Source organism: Gadus chalcogrammus, chromosome 9 (assembly GCF_026213295.1).
Source record: "Gadus chalcogrammus isolate NIFS_2021 chromosome 9, NIFS_Gcha_1.0, whole genome shotgun sequence".
Taxonomy (NCBI): Eukaryota; Metazoa; Chordata; class Actinopteri; order Gadiformes; family Gadidae; genus Gadus; species Gadus chalcogrammus.
The window spans coordinates 11,287,969-11,302,982 of NC_079420.1; the positions used below are offsets into that span (position 1 = coordinate 11,287,969).

Consider the following 15,014-nt stretch of genomic DNA (forward strand, 5'->3'; position numbering starts at 1 on the left):
AGGGACACCTCGACACTCGGCTAGGAGGAGCCGGGGATCGAACCAGCAACCTTCTGGTTACCAGCCGACCCGCTCTATCTCCTGAGCCCTGCAGCTTTGGGTCAGGATGGGAGGGTAGAGGTCGGAGGTCAGGTCCTACCTTAAGCTCAGCGTGAAGTGGAACCTCTGGCGGAGGCCGGAGAAGGTGACGAAGGAGCGGCCGGGGAAGCTGCGGGCGGCGAGGCGACAGAAGGGCGGGAGGTAGGGGCCGGGGGGGCAGCGGCACACGAAGCCCCCCACCAGCAGGTCCACACAGGTCCCCCCGCTACCACACGCCCCCGCGGCACAGCGGCCCCCAAGGGAGTCCACCTCGCAGCGCAGCCCTAAACAAACCACAGTTACCCACTACTGTACCCTACTGTATCCTACTGTACTGTACCCTACTGTATACTACTGTACTTTATCCTACTGTACTCTACTGTACTGTACCCTACTGTATTCTACTGTACCCTACTGTATCCTACTGTACTGTAACCTACTGTATTCTACCGTACCCTACTGTATTCTACTGTACCCTACTGTATCCTACTGTACTGTACTCTACCGTACCCTACTGTACTGTATCCTACTGTACTCTACTGTACCCTACTGTATTCTACTGTACCCTACCGTACCCTACTGTATTCTACTGTACTGTGCACTACTGTATTCTACTGTACTGTGCACTACTGAACTGTACTGTATTCAATTCTACCCTACTGTAGTCTACTCTACTGTAGTCTACTGTACTCTAAAGCAGAGACCAGACTGTTATTCTATACTCTACTCTACTGTACTCTCCAGGTGTGTGCAGATGTGACTCACCTGTGCGGTCGGCAGGGCACAGGCAGGTGTAGCCCCCCTCGCGGTGGCGGCAGCGGGCCGGGGGCTGGCAGGGCGAGGAGAAGCAGAGGTCCAGCTCCGTCTCACAGTAGTCCCCCGTGAAGCCGGGGGGGCAACGGCACCGCAGGCCGGCCACGGGCCGCACCGAGTGGAACATCACCCCGCCGCCCCCGGCCCCAGCCCCGCCCACCTCGAAGCGCAGGGCGGAGCTCTGGAAGCGCAGCACCGACACACACAGCATGTAGTTGTCGCAGGGCTCGCGCAGACACACGTTGTCGTCCCAGGGCAGGACGCTCAGCGCGGCCAGGCGCCCCAGCAGGGTGCGGTTCAGGTACAGCAGCTCCCTCAGCGTCGCCGCGGGGACCCATTCCCCGCCCCCCGGCACCCCCGCCCCCCGGGGGAGGGGCCGCAGGGCGGAGAGGGACACGTTGAGGACCGCGCCCTCGGCGTCGTCCTGCACGCTGAACACCGAGACGGCGTGGGGGGGCGTGGCCAGGACGGTCGCCACGGCGGCGGTGAAGCGAGCGAGGAGGGGCGGGGACAGGAAGCGGTCCTGGGTCATGTGGTCCAGGCGCAGCGTGATGCTGCTGCTCAGCATCTCGTCCGTCACCACGGCGACGCGGAGCACGCAGTGGGCGGACACCCGGTGCACGCCATCTGTAACCGTGACAACATCCTGTTCACTATGATGGAGAAGACGTGTCTCTGGGCACCAATGAGGATTCCCCACCAGGTCTGAGTGGGCGGGGCATAACCTTCTGACCAATGAGAACAATGCAGTAGGCAGTAGACAGCCCGCTGATAACTGACACTTGTTAACTATTGATAGCTTTTAGCTCATTTTAAGGATCACGGTTAGTAATTTGTGTGTTGTTAGCTAGTTGTTAGCTCATTGTTGGCTAGATGTTTGGATCATAGTTAGCTAGTTTTAAGCTTATCCTTAGCTCATGGGTGGCTAGCCGTAAGCTCATAGTTAGCAACAAATATAGCTAATTGTCAATGAGCTTTTAGGTAATATTTAGTTGGTAGCCAGCTAGCTAGCTCTGATGTGTAGCTCTGCGGTGGGGGGGGGGGGGGCTGTAATCAACAGACAAAGATGAGCTTTCCACCCTGTTACACTGTCCTCATACTGTCGCACACACACACACACACACACACACACACACACACACACACACACACACACACACACACACACACACACACACACACACACACACACACACACACACAGCTTTTCTTATGAAGGGTTTAGAATACATTATTCAAGCTCACTCAAAACGCAGCAGGACATTAACATGAAACTGAATATAAATGTATACAATATAAACCTCTAACTGCTTACAAGTGTAGTCTCTCTCCCACCCTCTCTCCCTCCCCCCCTCTCCCCACCCCCCCTCCCTCTCTCCCTCTCTCTCTCGCTCCCCCTCTCTCTCCTCACCACAGGTCATGTGATCAGAGTAATTTCTTGTGAGAACATTGATATGTTTCAGTAGGAGAGGTGGAGGTGGAGGAGGAGGGAGAGGTGGAGGAGATGAGAGGAGAGATGGAGGAGAGGTGCAGGTGGGAGAGGAGGGGTGGAGGGGAGATGGAGGAGAGGAGGAGGACCTCAGAGCAGATCTTTATGACGTCAGGGTGTGATGGCTCAGCCTCAGATTCCTGGCGTGTTTCCCGCAGCAACCGGCTGATAAAGAGCTGTGGTCTGGAGCTTTAGAGCGGGACAATAGAGACTACACAATGGCACCGCCGCCCCCCCCCAGCCTACACCACCCTGCACCCCCACCCTACACCAGCAACCCCCCCAACCTACACCACCCCCACCCGACACCGGCAACCCCCCCCAGCCTACACCACCCTGCACCCCCACCCTACACCAGCAACCCCCCCCAACCTACACCACCCCCACCCGACACCATCTTACACCACCCCCCACCGTACACACCCTACACCAAAACACCATCCCACCCCACACAACACACCCCGACTCTACACCACCCTACAACACTCCACCCTACACCCCCACCCTACACCACCCTTCCCCCCCACCCTACACCACACCACACCACACCACCCTACACCCCCACCCTACACCCCCACCCTACACCACACCACACCACCCTACACCCCCACCCTACAACACACCACCCTACACCACACTTCACCCCCACCCTACACCACACCACCCTACACCCCCACCCTTCATCACACCACACCCCCACTCTACACCACATTACTCCATCCTACACCCCCACCCTGCACCACACCACACCAAATCACACCCCCACTCTACTCCACCCTACATCCCCACCTAACACCACACCACACCACCCTACATCCGCCCCCTACACCAACCGACACCCCCTCCCAACACCACACCACACACCACCCTACACCATCCCCACTCCACACCCCCACCCTACACCATCCCCTCCACCCTACACCACCCCAAACCCCCCCCCCCCACCCTACACCACAAACCACTACAATCCAAACGCTCCACCACCGTACCACTACAACCCCCCATGTTACTCTGACCTGACGGGGTTTGTAGCTCCATCACAATGCATTTGTGGGACATCTGCACAGGGACAAAAGCACCCCCAAAAAGTTCAGGCTACCCCCCACACACACACACACACACACACACACACACACACACACACACACACACACACACAGCTAAGAATGCACCAATATGCGTTTCTTGGCCCGTTGTCATGCCAACACCAAAGAAGTTGCCAAAGCTCCTCAGTGCTTAACCCCCCCCCCCCACACACACACTCACACACACAGATACACACTTACTCCCTCCCCCCCTCCCCCACCCCCCCCCCCCCCCCCCACACATACAGCAAGTCCTTTATTTTGGGTTCCAACAACCTCGTTCCCTCTAACTTGTAGAGAAGACAGACAGACAGACAGACAGACAGACAGACAGACAGACAGACAGACAGACAGACAGACAGACAGACAGACAGACAGACAGACAGACAGACAGACTTCTATGACCTATTCTTACATAACCTGACATCACTTCAACACCAGTTCCACTTGAGAAGGGATGAGCTCAGCTGGTTCAACTCAGACTCACTCTCTGACTGACTAAGTGAGTCAGTAGACTAACTGACTGACCAGATTCACTCACTCTCTGACTGAACAACTTACTGACTCACTAACAAACAAACTCGCTGCTTAACTGACTAAACAAACTCACTAACTAACAAACTAACTGTCTTAACTGAATAACTCTGCTAGTTTGGTGTTGGAGTTTTCCAACGGTCTTCCATTGTATTCGCTCTGAGAGAGGGATGATGAAAGCAATGTGGAAGTTCTTTGACTGATTAATGTGGAAGTTCTTTGACTGATTAAACTAGCAGCGTGACTCTTGTCTCTCTATGCTCTATAAGAAGCGTTAATGCTGCCAGGAGACACAATGAACGACCTCCTTCTAACCTCAAGTTATTTATCTGTTCAATTAAGTGCTTGTACTTTATGATGTCGGGACGGGCCCCACAGGCTGTCCTCTGGGGCCCCCGACAGGCCCGTCCTCAGGGGCCCCACAGACCTCGATCGTCTCTAACATCCACATGAAGAGCCCGTATCATAACCACACTAAGCGTATAGATATGGTGCACAAGAGACCGGCTCCTACCGCTGACGGACACCTCCATGCGGGCCTCCAGGGGGCGGTTGTTGTCCAGGTCCCGGCTGAGGCTCAGGTCTCCGCTGTCCCGGTCCAGCAGGAGCAACTGCAGCTCGTTGCCCTCGACGATGTCGTAGCGCAGCCGGTCCGAGACGTCGGGGTCGCGGGCGGGAACCCTCCCGATGACGCCGGCCGGGAACCCGCCGGGCCGGTCGCTCACGTAGTTGTTGAAGACGATCTGAAAGTCGCCGAGGACCGGCGGGTTGTCGTTGACGTCCTGCAGGCGGACGTGGACCACCGCGCGGCTGACCAGTGGCGCGGAGGTGGCCTGCACCACCAGGGTGTACTCGGCCCGGGCCTCGTAGTCCAGCTCGCTGAGGGCCACCAGGTCCCCGGTGAACACGTCCAGCTGGAACACCTCCTGCTGGTTCCCCTCCACGATCTGGAACAGGATCTGGGCGTTGGAGCCCTGGTCGGGGTCCGAGGCGGCCACGCGGCCCACCGTGGAGCCCACCGCGCTGTTCTCCGGCACGCTGAGCACCATCTCCTCCGTGAGGAACACCGGCGCGTTGTCGTTGACGTCCAGGACGGACAGCTGGACGTCCACCAGGGCCCTGAGCGGGGGCACGCCCCGGTCCAGGGCGAGGGCCCTCAGACTGTACACCGCCACGTTCTCCCGGTCCAGCTTGCGGGCCGTGCGGATGTTCCCGGAGTACGTCTCGATGAAGAAGTCTCCGTCCCCGTCGTCGCCGCCCTGGAAGGTGTAGCTGATCCTCCCGTTGGCGCCCGAGTCCCGGTCCACGGCCGAGACCTGGAGCACGCTGGTGTAGACGGGCGCGTCCTCCGGCACCGCGCCCTGGTACAGGTCCCGCAGGAACTGCGGCGCGTTGTCGTTGGCGTCCACCACGATGATCTCCACGTAGGCCGTGTCGGACTTCTGCGGGACGCCGTTGTCGCTGGCGATGACGGCGAGGGTGTAGGAGGCCTGGTCCTCGTAGTCCAGCTCCACCTGCGTGGTGATGGCGCCCGTGGCCGGGTGGATCCTGAACTGCGCCACGTTGTCCTCCATGACGTAGGTGATGCGGGCGTTCTCCCCCGTGTCCTCGTCCGTGGCGGCGATGACGACCACGGTGGCGCCCGCCGGCTGGTCCTCCCCCAGGGTCACCTGGTAGTTGGCGCTCTGGAAGACGGGCCGGTGCGTGTTGGCGTCCGTCACGTTGATGGTGACCTGCGTCGAGTCGGCCCGCGTGCCGTCGGAGGCCGCCACCGTCAGCACGTACTGCCGCTCCTGCTTGTAGTCCAGCGGCAGCGCCAGCGTCAGCAGCCCGCCCGCCGCCTGGCTGCTGATGGCGAAGCGGTTGCGCGTGTTGCCGCCGGTGATCTGGTAGCTGACCACGCTGTTGGCGTCGCGGTCCACGGCGCTGAGCGCCAGCACGCTGCCACCCACCGCCGCGTCCTCGCTCACCCTCAGCTCGTACTGCCGCCGGGGGAAGGTGGGCGTGTTGTCGTTGACGTCCAGCACCGTCACCGCCACGCTCGCCGCCGACGACAGGGCCGGCACGCCGCCGTCCACCGCCTCCACGCCGAAGGTGTAGAGCTCGACCGCCTCGCGGTCCAGCGCCGTGGCGACCGTGACCCAGCCCGTGCTGTTGTTGATGGCGAAGGGGAAGCCGGGCGCCGTGGCGGTGAGCCGGTACTCCAGCCGGCCGTTGGCGCCCGCGTCGGCGTCCATGGCCTGGATGTGGATGAGCGAGGCCCCCGCCGCCGCGCTCTCCGGCACCGAGGCCTGGAACGGCGTGCTGACGAACATGGGGGCGTTGTCGTTGGCGTCCAGGACCCTCACCACCACCAGGCCCGTGGCGTTGGCCCGCGGGGGCCGGCCCCCATCCTGCGCCCTGATGCGGAGGTGGTACTCCCTCACCGCCTCGTAGTCCAGGGGCCCGACCAGGTCGATGACCCCCGTGGGGCCGTGGATGTAGAACTGGCCTCTGACGTTGCCACTGACGATGCTGTAGTGGACCAGGCCGTTGGGCCCCTGGTCCGGGTCCGAGGCCTGGACCTGGACCACCCTGTTGGGGGCCGGGAGGTCCTCCGGGAGCCGGACCTCGTAGCGCCGCTCGCTGAACTGAGGCGCGTTGTCGTTCTCGTCCTCCACCGAGATGTGCACGGTTGCCGTGGCGCTGCGGGGCCCGGGGTCCCGGCCCTGGTCGTCGGCGCGGACGACCAGCTGGTACCGGGCCGTGGCCTCGCGGTCCGGCCGCGCTCGGGTCCGGACCACCCCGCTGCGGGGGTCCATCTCGAAGTCTGCGTTGTCTCCGTCGCCGTTGACGATGGTGTAGACCATGTTGGCGTTGGAGGGGGCGTCGCCGTCGGTGGCCCTGATGGTCAGCACCTCAAAGCCCGCCTCCACGTTCTCCCGGACGCTGACCCGGTACTGCGTGAGCTCGAAGGCGGGGGCGTGGTCGTTGGTGTCGCTGACCGTCACCGTGAGGTACGCCGTGCTCCGGCGTCGTGGGATCCCGTCGTCCGCGGCGACGACCTTAAAGACGTGCGTGTCTTTGCTCTCCCGGTCCAGGGGCCACAGGGTCACGACCCCGCCCGTGTCCGGGTCCATCTGGAAGAGGTCGTTGGACCGGCTGTCGAACAGAGCCTCCATGTGGTAGTGGACCCGCCCGGGGGGGCCCTGGTCGGGGTCCAGGGCCCGCAGTGTGATGACCCGGGTCCCCGCCGGCTCGTTCTCCGGGACCGACACGTGGTAGTTGGGCAGCTGGAACTGGGGGGCCGTGTTAGTGGCCCTCCGGCCCCGCCTGGCCCCCACGTTACCACCACCACCACAACCCGCCTGATGAGGGGGACAGCCGGGTCTGACCCCCCCACCGACCCCCCGGCGGCTCAGCTGAGGGTCCGGGCGCATTGTGAGACGCAGCCAGGAGTTCTTGAAGTTTGGCCCCCTGCAGAGCAGCAGCAGCTCCGCCCTCCCGTCGGACGGGACGCACGGCTCCAGTACACCGCCGGGGAGAAGGCGGGTCTCACGGCCCTCCACCTCGCATGATAAACCATGGAGGTTGCTGGTGGGGCGGAGGAAGAGGAACGGCGGTAAAGACTTTAGGATACTGTGGAACAAAACCTGCGTGGAGAGACAAGACGTCGGTAAAAGATCGGAGCGGAGGTCCAGTGACACGTCGGGCGAACTGCTCCTCTCGCGTCTGACGGGACACTTTGGCCCTCGTAGGACCGGGTCGAAGCGTATCGATACCCGATCAGCAGAAGTTATCGATCTGAGCCGCACGTAAAATGGAGCGGGGTTCCTGGGTAAAAATGAGCAGTTCAACTTCCCTGAGAGTCGGACGGCCCCGTCGAGTTCTCCGATGCTGATGAAGCGGCGCCAGTAGCTCGGGGTTCGAGTCCCGTCCAAAGCGTAGACCCACCCGGGTCCCAGCGAGGCGTTGACCAGCACGGACCAAGCGGGGAGCCGGTCCGCGTCCAGGTCGAGGTTAAAGCCTCCTGAATACAAGCCGAGGGAGAACAGGACCCAGAGCCGGAGCCACAAATTGAGAACATCCATGTTGTACCACCATGGTCCGCCGGGTCCTCACAGTCCGAGGAACCACCTGCTGTCCGGGGCAGCGTCCGTTCCCTTGCTAGGCATGGAGGCGTATGGACATCGACATCAACACACACACGCACGCACGCACAAACTTTATTTAAACTACTATTAAAATACAACCTCGGACTGTATCTGTTATAAGGACAATTATTACCAATAATTATAAAAACTAAATATTTTTTTATGGTTAATACAAAAATAAGTACAGAATACAGTATAGCTGAATATCAATGCCGACCCGAGAACTTTACATCATAAAAGACAACAACTTTACATCACAAAAGAGAAATTAAACGATCTCCACATAGCTTCTGAATAATTTTTTTGTGTAGTTTTGCCGTGACACGTCAGTGACCCATCAACTTCTTCTATCAACGGTGTTTCTTTAAAACTTAGGAAATTAATACATTTATAATGCCTTCAGTACAGGTGGAGGGCTCCCCCTGTTGACGGACTCTGGTACTGCATCCTTCAGTACAGGCAGAGGGCTCCCTCTGTGGACGGACTCTGGTACTGCGGCCGTCAGTATAGGTAAAAGGGTTCCCCCTTTGGACCATGGACCTATTATGAACGAACTCTGGTACTGCAACCTTCAGTACAGGTAGAGGGCTCCCCATGTTGACGGACTCTGGTTCTGCAGCCTTTAATACAGGCAGAGGGCTCCCCCTGTGGATGGAATCCGGTACTGCACTTAAACGTTGAAGGGATTCGAAGAGATATCTGTACATTGGCCTCTCAGGGTCTTACCCGGATGAGTTGTTTAATTCTAATTACCTCATAGTGGCAAACTCCTGGAGGCACTATATGGGATTCAGAATTTAACCATTAGTCTGAATCTGGGTAAGACAGGCAAATGCCAATATACAGATTTGTGTGCTTACACCCGTTGACCTGCACAGCTACATTAGCCTAGGTGCTCTTCATTTGAAAGGCACACACTTGGAATAACCTTCCAAAGAGTCCCAGTGTTTCCTGACTCATTCTGCAGGTCAATACTTGCAGGTCTTTGGATGCGTGCAAAAAATATATAACCTCACGCTGTAATCTGCCGTTAAATTAAAGACACTTTATTTATTCAGAACATACAGTAGAAGACACAAGAACACAATTAATTTAGAGTAAAGTTTAAGAATCCAGTTCTTTCTAGAACAACATTCCTGGAACTACGAACATTAGATCCTGACCCGAACATCTTTAGAGCCATTCTTATTGTGAACATTAAAAGACTAAAAACTTCTTGACGGCTGGAGGGTGGGAACACCTCCTGAAGAGATCTGAGCCTGAACAGATTAGTGTTTATGTATTCTGTAGATATTCATGTTTTTCTTTTTCCTTTATTTATCAGATGTATGTTGAACCCACCATTTATTTGAGCTCCTTTTTATTTGTAATGCAATACAAATCTATAGGATGTGATTTGAAACAAACAACAAATACATTTCAGCAAAAGACAGCAGACCAGAGAGCTAGCTAGCATGCCTAGCTCTGACGGCTAGGTAGCAGCGCTAGCTCAGAAGGAGATGTTGACGAGGACTCCGGTGTTCCCCTGCTTCTCCTCTGGGCTCCATTTGATGAGCGGGGAACTCAGATCAATGAGCTGTGGAGCAGAACACAGAATAAACACTAACCCCAGGACACACTGACCCCAAGACACACGCCTTGCTCACCTGTCCTCCACAGGGCTTGGCGCTGTGGTTCCTGACGAGGTCGGGGGTGTTGGAGAGGTCAATGAGCAGCTTCTCATCCGGACGGCGGACCGGAGCCGGGACGTCCACCAGCGGGAACTGAAACACAAACCTACTGGTTATACTGGAGACACACACACACACACACACACACACCCCCACCCCCACCCCCACACCCACACACACCTCCATGAGTTCCTGGTTCTTGTTGTGCTGAGTGGTTGACAGCAGGTCCTCAACAGACTGGAGCTCCATCAGGTCGGCCTGGTTCTCCTTCTCTTTCTCTTCCTCCTCCTCCTCCTCCTCCTCCCCCTCCCCCTCCTCCTCTTTCTCCTTCTCCTTCTCCTTCTCCTCCTCTCTCTCCTGGTGCTTGTCCTCTTCCTCTTCCTCCTTCTCCTGGTTCTCCTTCTCCTCTCTCTGCTGGTTGGAGCCCTGGGTGGGGGGTGGTGGGCCAGGGGCCGTCTCCTCCTCCTCCTCCAGGGAGAAGGGCTGGATCTCCGAGGCGAAGACCTCCTCCTCCTCCTCCTCCTCTTCTTGCTCAGGGGCCCCTGGGGGAGCGCAGCTGGGAACGGACCAGTGAGACTGGTTAGTAATGTACTGGGAGAAAAACCTCCTCTCTCAGGACCCGTGGCCCTTTTCCTGTCTCCCACCAGTGGGTGACAGGGGGTGCTATCACCACTGGGTGCCATTACCAGTCGGCTCCTGCTAATGGGTGCTCCTACCTGGGGCGAGCGGGCTGTGCGGGGCGTGGCAGGCTGCGGGGGGTCATGGTGGGGAGGAAGGACAGTCTGCGGCCGCTGGGCGTGGGCAGGGCGGAGCGCTGGGGCCGCCACTGCTGCCCCGCCCCCCCGCAGGTGGAGGCAGGCGTGGAGGGAGGCTCTGCCCTCTGGGGGAGGCTGGAGGGACACAAGGTTAACACACCTGTGTACACACACACACACACACACACACACACACACACACACGAATCACGATACACCTGCGTGCACACGCATGCACACACACACATACACCCCAAACTCTCACCCGTCCAAACTGCAAGTGGTGACCAGTTTCTTTGGATTCTTGATGGATGGGGCATCTGGGGTCGATACACCTGGAAACAACAGAGATACTGAACACACCTGAACCAATTAAAGCATCTGAACCAATTAAAACACCTGAGACAATCCTCACACCTGGACCAATTAAAACACCTTGAACAATTAAAACACATGGACCAATCATCTTCACATGTTATGTTATTCACTTGGTGAATTCACCCCCTCACCCTCTGGGCCTGCGAGGCGTCTCAGCTGTGTGGGTGTGGGGGCCACGGGGACCACAGGGGCCCTGGGTTTGACCCTGGTACCCGGCTGCTGCTGGGGCCTGGAGGAGGCCTGGCTGGGCCTGGAGGAGGAGGCCTGGCTGGGCTTGGAGGAGGAGGCCTGGCTGAGCCTGGAGGAGGAGGCCTGGCTGGGCTTGGAGGAGGAGGCCAGGCTAGGCTTGGAGGAGGAGGCCAGGCTAAGTCTGGACGAGGGGGCCAGACTAGGTCTAGTGGAGGGGGCCAGGCTGGGCCTAGAGGAGGGGGCCAGGCTGGTTCTAGGGGAGGGGGCCTTCTCCATCAGCCTCTTGGCGGGGGTGAGGCTCAGCGGGGTGCCGGGCTCCGCACGCTTCACCGGGGTGGACCGCCCCCCCACGGAGGGGGGTCTGGCCCCCACCTCCGAGGGTCTCCTCAGGGTGGTGGAGAGGGACCGGCGGGCCCCTGCTGTGGTGGGGGCGGGGGCCGCTGGGGGCTCAGCAGCTTTCCCCAGCATCACGGAGCGCCGGGTCCTGGGTCCCCCCGGGCTGGGTTTCCCTACAAACACAACATCTTATGGTTGCTATGGTTTCCATGCCTGCTAGGACGAAGATCGACCCTATGTGGATGTACGATTGCGGTGAACTGGGCTGCTCCCAGTAGAACCAGTAGGAGACTTCTTTACCAGTGAGGGAGGCTGAGAGGCCGGAGGTCAGGGAGGAAGTGGAGGCGTGTCTCCTGGTCTCCACCCCCTTCCTGGTACTGGTGGGCGGGGCTTTGCCAGGGGGCGGGGCCCGGGCACGCCGCCCCTGCAGGCTGCTGTCCAGGCTGCAGTCACTGGTGTCCGAGGCCACGCTGGCCGTGTCCGAGAGCAGGTCCTCACAGGAGCCCGCCCTGCTGGAGCCCCGCCGCGGCCCCAGTGCACCCTAGGAACAGAGAGGGAGGCTTGTTGATGACTCTAGTTCGGTGGATCTCCAATGGGGGAACGCCTACCCCCAAGGGTACTGCAGGAGCACTGCAGGGGGTACTCAGAAAATATATAGTAAAAAAACAAAACAAAAAATAATTCACCCTTGGCAAGTTTCAATTCTGAAACAAAATACAATAGAAAATTGAGCAATCTGTGAGAAAGAGAGCACATCCAGAAACAACAAAATGTCGTCACTTTCAGGAAGAACATATTGTGATGGGTCAGCTCTACGTGCACTGACCCTCAGGGACCTATTAAAGAAAGGACAGCCGACTAAAACATGGCCGCCCATTCATTCCTATGAAAACTGCGCAATGGCGACGTCCCACGCCCTAGTGCATGACGTGCCGGATTCAGAAATACTCTTGTTTTCTAGCATTGTTAGCATTGTAGCATCATAAGGTGAGCGAGCACAGTCGCATTGTTTACCGACCATGGGAGTATAAGTTACTAACCCCCCCGATGATTCTCTATATGTCATCTTTAAATTACACTCCGCCTGCCATCTGGGCAACAATTAATATTTAACAATTATTATTTATATTATTATTTTAGATTAGTTTGTTCCTTTTTGACCTTAAAGAAAAACACCTTGAATATATTTTTTTTTGTATTTTAAAACCAAATCATAATTACGACTCGAGTCTAACACGAGAAGTTAACGGAGCCGTGCACTGAGCGCTGTTGGATGCCAGGCCGAAACAACATTTGTTTCACTACGACTCCTTTCAGCCACCCACCCCTCCTTCTCCTGCAAACAACTGCTAATAAAACGCTTGAGGAGGCATTTTGAAAAAGAGAAAACATTTTTTGCGGGGACACATTCCTGTTCCCCACTTGTATTGGAGTGAATGGCGATATCTACTTCCGGACCTCCATGAATTGAGGGACCCGTCCACAGCCCGCTTAAACAGCTGCCATACCAGGCTTGGCTGCTGAGCACTGGTGGATTGCGGAAGTATGCACTGCTCCTTGGGGCTTGGGTCACCTCTACCTTCTCTGACCCTCCCCTGGCGTTGTGCCAAGTTCCTCATTAAATTGTGAGTATTTGCAACCTTTTAATGTTTACACGTCCAATTAGAAGGCAAATACAATAAAATTATGTTAATTGTATACTTTTTTTCTCCCCAAAAATATTTGTGCCGGTGAAGGGGTACTAAACTGAAAACCCATCTTAGAGGGGATACACTGGTAGGAAAGCTTTGAGAACAACTTCTCTAGGTCATATAACCAGCAGGACCAGATGGCTCCGGGACGAAGAAGCAGAAGCAGTCCTACCTTCCCGGGGGGGGCGAAGCGGCCGGGGCGGTCGGCGGGCCCCGAGCGCTGGGGGCCGCTCAGGGTGCTGGGCGGCAGCGGCTTGTTGGGCAGCACCCCGAGGCCGGTCTTCCCCCTGAGGGACATCCGGGTCTGGGTCCTGGTCTGGGGGCCGGCCGGGCTGGCGGTGCTGAGCCGGGACCGGGGTCTAGTGGCCGGGGGGGCCAGCAGGCGGGTCTGCAGGGCGGGGGGCAGCAGCTTCAGGGGGCTGTCCCTCACGCAGAATGTCTCTCTCTTGATGGGGCTAAGGGCCGAGCTGGGGCGGGCAAGGCTCAGAAGACCCATCTTGTCCCGGGGGTCCTGGACAAACTGCTCCACGGGGGGGTCCAGGTGGGGGAGCGGGCTGCTCTGAAGGCTGCTCTCTCCTCCTCCCACCTCCTCCTGGTGCGGGCACTCTGCCAGCCTGCTGGCCAGGCTGTTGGCCTCCTGAGAGATTCTCTCGAAGCAATCCGTCAGCGAGGGGCTGAAGCTGGGCTCCTCTCCGCCAGACAGGGGGGGCTGGGACACCCCCAACCCCGCCACAAACACCCCGTCGTCCTCCTGCTCCTCCTCCCCCCTGGAGCTGCTTGGAGGAGACAGTTCAGAAGGATTAGGACAACTTCAGAGAAATGCAGGACCAGATTTAACGTTGTTGTGAAGGACAGCAGGTGAAGAACGGAGGGAGGAATTGAAGAGTACTGCGCCCTCATAGGCAGAACCATAAAAGACACCAGAGGAGAACAGTAGGTAGCCAAGCAACCTATCCAATGCAACAAATAATCAGTAATATATGGATCAAATATATGTCAATTTAGTATACACGTGAATAAAAGTTATACAAGTAATACGTGATTAAGTTATATATAAGCTAACCCTTTTAAATAAGTGATATGTAAACAGTAAGCCAGGCGATGAGCGTACCTGTCAGGGGAGAGCGACATGTCGAAGTCAAACTTCTCATCCGCCAAGGAATAATATTCATCTGGAATATAAAGAAGGCACACAGCAACACATTGACATGTCAGATTAGATGCTTTTCTATCCCATAATAACACCATCAAACAGCAGAAGGATTGTTGTGTTGTGCTTCTGTGCTCTGTGAAGTAAAAGTTCTTTACCAGCCTTAAGTACATCCATCCTCCATTCAGGGCTCAGCAGTCCAGATTCAACCTGAAAATTACTTTCATTATGATTAGATTATTCACCATAACTTTAACTATGAATACATTATTCACTCATCATTCATTCAATTCATATTCAACTGTGAATACATGATATGATTACATAGAGGAATTATGTGCAACAGTAAGACTATGTACCAGAGTGATTTTACCTTCAGGCTCAAGTTACTTTCTAATAAGTTGATAGTCAATAGTTGATAGTCAACAGTCATTGGTCAATAGTTGATAGTTAAGTTAAATTAAGCCTCAATCTTAGTTTTACGCATCGATCGGATAACGTGACCTAAAGATAAACAAGGCTAATCGATCTCTCTCTGCTCTCACACTTGATGAGACATTCTACACAATCAGCTGCTGAGGAACTAACCTGATGTTGTCGGTAATCTAGACGTAGAAGTTCTTTACTTCGACAGACTTCAGAATCCTCTGTGAAAACATGAAGAGTCAAACATTTCAAATTCTGCTTGTTCCGGATCAGCTGACAAGCTGCGC

At 56.6% G+C, this 15,014-nt stretch overlaps 2 protein-coding genes across 4 annotated transcripts in view; both read right to left on the reverse strand.

Annotated features, from left to right (window-relative positions):
• The window catches only part of LOC130389112 (cadherin EGF LAG seven-pass G-type receptor 1-like), a 31,062-nt gene extending 22,888 nt beyond the window's left edge, over positions 1-8,174 (reverse strand). The window contains exons 1-3 of the mRNA XM_056598782.1: positions 4,514-8,174; positions 844-1,518; positions 140-362 (exon numbers count right to left, since the gene is read on the reverse strand). Of these exons, the coding sequence (XP_056454757.1) occupies positions 140-362; positions 844-1,518; positions 4,514-8,069 (4,454 nt within the window). The 5' untranslated portion in view covers positions 8,070-8,174. The remainder of the gene's footprint in view (positions 1-139; positions 363-843; positions 1,519-4,513) is intronic.
• A 956-nt stretch (positions 8,175-9,130) lies between these two features.
• On the reverse strand, positions 9,131-14,996 carry gtse1 (G-2 and S-phase expressed 1). 3 transcript variants are annotated; one of them, XM_056599102.1, is made up of 11 exons: positions 14,890-14,996; positions 14,460-14,511; positions 14,263-14,323; positions 13,324-13,927; positions 11,761-12,001; positions 11,067-11,633; positions 10,823-10,892; positions 10,519-10,692; positions 9,983-10,358; positions 9,779-9,895; positions 9,131-9,708 (listed from the first exon to the last, which is right to left on the reverse strand). In XM_056599102.1, exons 2-11 carry the CDS (start codon positions 14,476-14,478, stop codon positions 9,622-9,624), a joined length of 2,316 nt encoding a protein of 771 aa, XP_056455077.1. In that variant the 5' UTR covers positions 14,479-14,511; positions 14,890-14,996; the 3' UTR covers positions 9,131-9,621. The 3 variants fall into 3 exon arrangements, with proteins under 3 accessions (XP_056455077.1, XP_056455078.1, XP_056455076.1); XM_056599103.1 differs by having other exon boundaries at positions 13,324-13,924; positions 14,460-14,521; XM_056599101.1 differs by having other exon boundaries at positions 14,460-14,521.
• Positions 14,997-15,014: the final 18 nt, after the last annotated feature.